Source organism: Panthera pardus, unplaced genomic scaffold (genome assembly GCF_024362965.1).
Source record: "Panthera pardus isolate Hobbes unplaced genomic scaffold, ASM2436296v1 HiC_scaffold_9, whole genome shotgun sequence".
Taxonomy (NCBI): Eukaryota; Metazoa; Chordata; class Mammalia; order Carnivora; family Felidae; genus Panthera; species Panthera pardus.
The window spans coordinates 1,398,284-1,406,305 of NW_026527024.1; the positions used below are offsets into that span (position 1 = coordinate 1,398,284).

An 8,022-nucleotide genomic window follows, 5' to 3' on the forward strand; every position below is an offset into this window, starting at 1 on the left:
TATTTATGTATCTTCTTTGGAGAAATGTCTAATCCATTTTTTTATCTATTTAAAAACTGAGTGATTTGTCTTTTTATTGTGGAGTTGTAAGAGTTCTTTATATAGTCTGGTACTAGATCTTTGTCAGATATGTAATTTGCAAATATTTTCTCCCATTCTGTGGGTCGTCTTTTCATTTTTGATGGTGTTCCATGATATGCAAAAATTTTAGATTTTGATGAAATCCAGTACATCTATTTTCTTTGGTTGCTTCTGATTTTGGTGTCATATATTAGAAACTATTGCCTAACTTACGGTTGTAAAGATTTACACTGTGTTTTCAGAGTTTTATAGGTTTTCTTTTAAGTTTATTTATTTTGAGAGGGGGAAGGGGCAGAAAGAGAGGGAGAGAGAATTCCAAGCAGGCTCTGCACTGTCAGCACAGAGCCCAACGTGGGGCTCCATCTCATGAACCGTGAGTGAGATCATGACCTGAGCTGAAATCAAGAGTTGGACACTTAACCAACTGAGTGCCCCAGGCACCCTGTTTCAGACATTTTTTCCTGGCATGCTCTATACTTTCACATATATCCTACATGTATAGATAGCTTCTAACACACTGCCCACAAACACACTCTCTTCTCAATATGTCCTGGATCGCAGCCTTAGTGGGACATGCTGGCCCTCTAGGACCCCCGGAATGTTCCTTCCCATATTCCCATCAGCTCAAACACTGCTCCTTGGGAGTTCCCTGGGCTCTCAACCTCCCCAACTAAAGAGCAAGAAACCAATATTTCTCACTATTTGGGTCGTGAGTTAAAAGTTTCCATTGTTCACGCTGGACACCTTGTTATTCTTTTCTCACATTTATTTTTGCCAGGGACCATCCCCTTTCTCAGCAAAGTGACAGTGCCAGAGTTTTGTTTTATTTTTTTTCTTTCTTTCTGTTTGAGAAGTGAACAAGACCCAAATCAAGATTCCTTATCAGGGCTTCTGCTAGAACCATACACAACCCCTTAAGCCAGAATAACTTTTGCAGTTGAGGGAATTTCAGGTTTTAGCGTGTGGCATCCGTGTCCCTGTTCATGTCTGCATGGCTTGCATGCAGGCTGGTGGGCTTTTCTTTGCGATGTGTGCTCAGCTGTTGCAGACAATTTCCCCTTTTTATGCATTTCATTAGAAATCTGAGGTCATCAGCAACCTGAGAATCCCTGGCTGTGAGGACAACCTGGCAGAGGATACTGGAGGGAAGAGATATGGAATTGCACTGTAGTATCAGAGAGGGGCTTGACTTTGTGTGTGAGGGTAGAGATGTTGGAGACAAAGCAAGTGTGGGTGGAGAGCTAAGGAGGCACAGTTAGGATGCACAATAGAGGCTAACCTGGCTCATTTGACCTGGACCAGAGAGATGATCCTTCCAGAGATGCATGGGACAGAAGGAGAGGATTCTGCACCTCATATCATCTCACTAGTTGGCCCACAAATCTGTTTGTCCCCCTACCCACCCAGCCTTTTTTTGAGATTGAAATAAAAGAAAAATTTCCAAACCTCTTAAATGTTGTTTATTTATCCCTGAGTTCAAAAGTGTATCCTCGCCCTGTGAGTGTGTGAGCCAGTGAAAAAAACTCCTCTTTGGAAGTGGACTTTCTTCAGGGTCTCAATAGCCCCTAGGGAAAGGAGTCTCTAGTCCTATTCTCCTGGGATTTGTAGAACGTCTGCTTGCAAGCTGCAGAGGGGTGGGAATGGCCATGCCCAGGGACACATTCCCTTGCTGGTACAGATGGACAGTTCTATTCCAGTGTATTCTGTTCTTATGATTAGGTGCTTGAGTGTGTGTGTGTGTGTGTGTGTGTGTGTGCGCGCGCGCGCACGCACGCGCAAGCATGAGGTATCTGGATTTTGCAGACTGAGCTAGGAATGATATTCAATGGGCAGATAAAGCAGAAAAATCATCTACCAGCTGAAGGATGGGCATTGAGGAGGGCACTTGTTGGGATGAGGTGTTGAAAAGAAGCCAATTTGACAATAAATTATATTTAAAGAAAACACAATGTGATTTAGTGCGTTTATTTATTCAATTCAGATAACTCAAATAAACGAGTATGGCCTGAGGCTCTGATCATTGTTGGCTTTCACCCTAATCTGAGGGGAGTCCAGGACAGGAAGGCAAAGACAGGAGCGGAGACAGTTCAACGACAGGAGAGGCAGTCTGATCGGTGGAAAACAGACCAAAGAAACGCTGGTTGTTCGGCTTCACTCAAGGGAGAGAGAGCTCAGGGAAGCGCTCCACCTCTGGGAAGGTATTGTAGGAGTTGGCCCAAGGCAGGGCTCTGAATAGGAAGGAGGAAGGAAGAGCGTGTGGGCCCTAGAGACGCACAACACCAGCAGGGGAACGTGTTCTTCAGTTGATGGGTCAAAGTCCTTCTAACAGGGTCACTCAGGACGGCCCTCAGGCAAGGCCAGGGGCCCACGCGGGAACACCAGGCCCAGCAGCAGCACGCCCCCCAGCAGCAGAAGCACCAGCCGCCACCTCCGTTGCACGGCCTCCAGCCAGCGCCGCCCCCGCCCCCACCCCCGCCCGCAACCCCGCCCCAGGCCGCGGGCCGCCAGCCCCGCGGCCACCAGGCGGAGCGTGTCCTCGGGACGCGCGTGGCGCCGGGCCCACGCCAGGCCGTACACGTCGTCGGTGAAGGGCGCGCCGTGGTGCTCCAGCGCCAGCCGCTCCACCAGCGCCAGCAGCTCGCCCACCTGCGCATCGCGCTCGGCGCCCGCCGCCCGGTTGTCCAGGGCGCACACGCGGCCGCCGCACTCGGCCACCAGGGCCCGCAGCGCGCGGTTGTCGGTGGCGCGCACGTAGTCGTGCAGCGAGCCCCCCTCCAGGTCCTCCCGGCGCGTGAAGACGAGCACGGCGCGCGCCAGGACGCCGGCGCCGAACAGCTCGCGGACGCCGCGCGCCGCCTCCTCGTCCTGGGCGGTGAAGCGGCCCAGCTGCGTGACCAGCAGCAGCGCGTGCGGCCCGGGCGCCGAGAGCAGGTAGCAGCTGGCCCGCTCGGTGCAGTCCGGGTCCGCGTGCCGGCCTTGGGCGGTGAAGAGGTCGGGGGTGTCGGTGACCTCCACGCGCCACCCGGCCCAGCTCCGGCTCCCCAGGGCGCAGCTTCTGGTCACCGGGGTGGCCGCGAGCCTGGACGGGAAGAGCCTGTGGCCCAGGATGCTGTTGCCCGTGGCGCTCTTGCCCACTCCGGTCCTGCCGGCCAGGATGAGCCTGAGCCTGCGCTCCTGCGCGACCGGCTGCTGCTGGTCGTCCGGGTCCTGGGAACCTGTGAGGACAGAGTAGGCGTGAGCCGCCGGCTTGAGAGCGCGCGTCCCGCTCCACCGGGGCTCCGGGGTGCCTCCTGAACGGAGGAGGGCACCGACGCCTCCCGCTTCCGCTTGTCCAACCAGGCCTTTCCCAGGCGGTCTGGTTAGAGCTTGTGCGACTCCGGGGGCATCTTTAGCCACCTTTCTTCCATCTTTGGCTCCAGTGCGTGCACCTGCCCCCCAGTCCATGCTCCGGCACCGGGTGCACACTGCTCTGGAGGGTCCCCCTCGACGGTCGCAGGCCATGACTTCAGCTGACATTGCCTCTGGTCGTCCGCACTTTGCAGAGCTGCTCCGTGCTCGACGACTTCCCAGGCCTCTGCCAGACTTCTCCCAGGGGCCATCCCAGCGAGGAGATGCGGGAGGGCACAGAAGGCCTGGGAGTGAAGGGCTGTCTGGAGTCCCAGACACCCCGGGTTGGAATCACAGCCCCGCATGTGCCAGCTGTGGAAGCTTGGGCGAGTTTAGTCTAAGCTTTCAACGTCTTCTGCATAATGGGAGGGGTGACAGAGAGTTGTGTCTCCCAGGGTTGCTCAGAGCATTAGGTGACAGGATCTCTTTCCTTCTTCCCTTCCTCCACTTCCCCTCCTCCTCCCTCTTCTCTCTAGTAAACCTGCTTCCAGTAAGACACAGTTAACCCTCTATCCTTGTTCACCGACACAGTCTACCTGGTAAACTGTGTTCCCTCCAGTCCATGATCTCAACCCTCCACATCTTCCGTGGGGATCGGAGTAGATGTATTATCTTCATTGTACCCTTTGGGACCCAAGCCACAGGCTAGTCAAGGCACTTAATATCCTACAGTAGGTCAGGGGCAGAGGTCCAGCAAAAATGCAAAGCTGGGGCTCTAGCTGTTTCACCCCAGCATGGGGACATGTCTGGGATATGTCTCTGCTCAGTCTTTTGTTTTTTTTTTAATGTTTATTTATTTTTGAGAGAGACAGAGACAGAATGCGAGTGGGATGGGACAGAGAGACAGGGAGATGAATCTGAAACAGTCTCCAGGCTCTGAGCTGTCAGCACAGAGCCCAACGTGGGGCTCGAACTCATGAGCTGCGAGATCATGACTTGAGCTGAAGTCAGGCGCTCAACCGACTGGGCCATCCAGGTGCCCCAATGTCTCTGTTCAGTCTTGAGTTAGCCCATGGCCTTGGGACCCAGAGCTGACGCCTAGGGGCAAGTACATACTGAGATCACTTCTTACCATAGGCATTCTCTTCATCTCTGGCCATCTTGCGTCCTCCCATGCCCACCTGAAAGAGTTCCAAACACAACCTGTTAGTTCCTTCATTCCTTCAATCATTCATTCGTTTATCAAATAGGTATAACTACCTAAGGTGGCTCAGGCAAGGTCCAAAGAGCTGGTGACATCCCAATGAAAGGTCATGCTTCCTGCCCTTCCCTGAACATCAGAATTTGGGGAGGAACCCCGGAAGGACCTGGTTGGTGTTGGAACCAAACCATGAGAACCTTTGGTGAGCCTTGTTGGTCCTTTCAGGGACCCTGAATGCAAATGACAGAGTGGAAGTGATAACCCGTCCTCTGTGTCAGTGAGTGAGCTTTAGCTGAGAATTTCCCAGGTAATTTATGTCAGTGGCATTAACTGTAGGCACAAAGTTTTCCCAGAAGATTCCACAGCCAGGGGAGACTTTGGAAAACCCTGAGAATCAGAAATTCTGCTCAGTGACTTAGGGAACCACCTTAGGGCTGTTGGCCGGGGATGGGCGGGGGTGGGGGTGGGGGGACAAGAAGAGAGTTTGCAGTTTGCTTTTGAAAATTGGGAAAGATACCTATCTCCCATGCTGATCTGAAGAACCTGTGTTCTGCTCTCCGAAGACCAAAGAATTTGGCTTGTGTCATTTGTGTAAATATGACCTGTGTGCTGGAGAGATGGGACACTCCCTTCCGGCTCCTGGTGTTCCTGCCCCGAATCTGAGGCCTCTCAAACTAAGCGATGACCCCAAGTCCGGCAGGATTTACTACAGATAGCCACTCAGTGATGGAGTCTGCTTGATCTCATGAGGACCTGGTCACAAGGGCGCAGCTCTGCTCTGTCTGCTTCGCCAGCCCTGTGTCCCAATCACTCCCCTTCTGGGTCAGCTGCTCCGCAGAGGACAGGTTTCAGGGCCTTTCCAGCCCACCTGTGCGCTCACCCCCATGACCACTCCTTCTCTCCCACATTTCTGTCTGAGTCCTGTCTGTGCTCCGCCATCCATTTCAAATGCTACCTCTTCATGGCAACACCTGGCTACTGTGGGTGACCGTGCTGTGTCCCATGGGCAACACACAAGGACAAGCAAAGGGAAAGGTTGATTGATAACTTGTCTCTGACCAGTTAGATGACAGGTTTGTCTTCTGCGTAATGCCACTTTCGGCTCCCCAAAGCCCTTGGTAAAGTTGATCCCACAGGCTTCAGGTGAGTAGTGATCTTGTGTGTAAAAATTAGCAAACTCCCATAACTGACTGCACAGCAGAACTGAAGAAACGGCCAGAAGATTCAGTGCAAAGAACAAGAATTTAGCTAAAGCAAGAAGTCCTTATCGATGACAGAACTGACCAAGTGTGCTCTAGGAAATCCACTGGACTCCTGGCCCCTATGGGACTTCCCAAAGGTTTGCGATGGTTTGGGATGGGATTTGAAAAATTCTTCCTGAGTTTCTGAGAGCTGACATCTGGGGTTTAGAGCTTGGAGTCATTGACTGATGTAGAACATGGAGACTCCTAGCATCTTAAATGCGATTGGATATTATGTAGTCCCCTGCTTCCTGAACCTGCTATCTTTTGGAGGCCTCTATGGGAGTCTTTAAAACATATATTTGACATTTTGTTTCATAGATGTGTAGTTTAACAAGAAAAAAGGGGGTGCCTTTGTGGCTCAGTCTGTTAAGTGTCTGACTCTTAATTTTGGTTCAGCTCATGATCTCATAGTTTGTGGGTTTGAGCCCCTCATCAGGCTCTGTGCTGATAGCACAGAGCCTGCTTCAGATTCTCTCTCCTTCTTCTTCGTGTGTGCCTCCCCTGCTCACATGTCTGTCTCAAAAATAAACAAACAAACAAATAAATAAATAATAAATAAACGTTAAAAAAACGGTATCTCTCAGCCCTCCTCCTGAGGGATTTTTTTTATTAAAAAAATTTATTTTACTGTTTACTTATTTTTTTGAGAGACGGTGAGACAGAGCTCGAGCAGGGGAGGGTCAGAAAGAGAGAGGGAGATGAAGAATCCAAAGCAGGCTCCAGGCATTGAACTGACAGCACAGAATCCATCCCAGGGCTCAAAGCTTAATGGACCAAGCCACCGAGGTACCCACCCCAACCCCCTGAGTGATTCTAATGCATTGGGTCCCTGCTCTGTGTTTGTGAGCCATTCATCCTGTCCAAGTCCTTCATTTATAGCCAGTGTGTGGGGATGAAGAGGGCTCCCAGCGCACAGAGCCCTGGGCAGCTTGGGCGGGGGAAGGGATGTGCAAGGACACACAAGCACGTGTACTGCAGAGGTCTGAAGACCATGTTCATAACTCTTGCTGGCTCCTGCAAGTCCCTGGGGGTGCACAGGGCTGAGGAGGTGGAGGGTGTGAGTGGGGTTCGGCTCACAGACACGATTTCCACTCTGCGATGTGTTCTGAGGTTAGACTCACTTGTTTGTCCTCAGAAATGTCTCTCTCCTTGGCTGCACATGCCCTCAGAGGGAGTGTCTGCAGCCTTCTCCAGCGTGCTCAGCCCTGGCAGTGCTTCCAGCAAACACCTTTCTGACCAGGTGAGGAGCGGGGCAGGACGAAGTACGTAGTCCCAAGTAAAAGTGTGCGCACTCCACGGCTGGAGAAGATGCTTACCATTTCTTCTTCACTTGCTTGTTCTGAAACTCAGAGCTCCCTGAAAAGCCTGCAAGGGTGAAGTTATTCTTTCTAGATCCCGCTCCCCTTCCTGGGAGGTAGTAGAATGCAGGCACCCACTCAGTGAGCTGCAACCAGGCCCTGAACTCCTTAGAGCCAACCTAATCCCCCCCACTTCCTCCACTGCCCTCTGCCCCAGGTGGCTCCCTTCCTTCCCCTGTGTGCTCACCTTCCAGCAGAAGTGGTGACAGGCTCTGCTGTTGGCTGCAGAAACCCGCGACCTGGTGCTGTGCCTTGGGTTGTGAGTACAGAGGCTGTTCCTGCCAGCACAGCACAGGGAGGAAGTCTCAGAACCCAGGGAGGGAGGGCCCAGTGGTGCCGATTTAAAGGGACAGGACATGGGCCAGGTGGGCCAGCGGGTGGTGCCTTTGTGTTCTTTCCACTGCGCAACACACCCCCTGCTTGGGACTGTGCTGATCCTTTCCGATGGTCGCTGTGGCACCACATCTTGTTCCCGGGAGGGGCTGTAATCTCAGTGAAGGGCAGTTTAGATTTCTGAGGCCTGTTCTCAGTGTTGGCCTCTGCCCACTACTCTTATGTCCAGTTGCCTTTTGCTTTTTGGGTGTTTTCCTAGAAAATGGCCTCTTGAGAGTCTCCTTCCCCAGGAATCAGGGAGGAATCCTTGACTGGACATCAGTGTGGACAAGGCCACCAATGTGGTCCTCTCTGCCATCTCCTCATTCCTAAATAAAAAGAGGTCTTTTCAGCTATTAAAGATCAGACAGCAGGAAGAGGATGGAATTTTCATAGGAGACTTAGTCTAGCCTCAAGTTGGTATCTCTGACCCAAGTGT

At 52.3% G+C, this 8,022-nt stretch overlaps 1 protein-coding gene across 3 annotated transcripts; it reads right to left on the bottom strand.

Moving 5' to 3' along the window:
* Positions 1-2,026: 2,026 nt before the first annotated feature.
* On the bottom strand, positions 2,027-7,584 carry LOC109268892 (GTPase IMAP family member 1-like). 3 transcript variants are annotated; one of them, XM_053898641.1, is made up of 4 exons: positions 7,399-7,511; positions 7,170-7,218; positions 4,541-4,589; positions 2,027-3,296 (listed from the first exon to the last, which is right to left on the bottom strand). In XM_053898641.1, exons 2-4 carry the CDS (start codon positions 7,170-7,172, stop codon positions 2,413-2,415), a joined length of 936 nt encoding a protein of 311 aa, XP_053754616.1. In that variant the 5' UTR covers positions 7,173-7,218; positions 7,399-7,511; the 3' UTR covers positions 2,027-2,412. The 3 variants fall into 3 exon arrangements, with proteins under 3 accessions (XP_053754616.1, XP_053754615.1, XP_053754617.1); XM_053898640.1 differs by lacking the exon at positions 7,170-7,218 and having other exon boundaries at positions 7,399-7,584; XM_053898642.1 differs by lacking the exons at positions 7,170-7,218; positions 7,399-7,511 and adding an exon at positions 6,975-7,101.
* Between the last annotated feature and the right edge of the window lie 438 nt (positions 7,585-8,022).

What these genes read in the sequence shown, in the direction of transcription:
- LOC109268892 (XM_053898640.1), bottom strand. Translation starts at nt 7,569, where the DNA reads ATGTCCTGTCCCTTTAAATCGGCACCACTGGGCCCTCCCTCCCTGGGT. An exon ending in GTCACCACTTCTGCTGGAAG is followed by an intron (nt 4,590 to 7,398) that starts GTGAGCACACAG and finishes GAACTCTTTCAG; the next exon opens with GTGGGCATGGGAGGACGCAA. An exon ending in AGATGAAGAGAATGCCTATG is followed by an intron (nt 3,297 to 4,540) that starts GTAAGAAGTGAT and finishes CTGTCCTCACAG; the next exon opens with GTTCCCAGGACCCGGACGAC.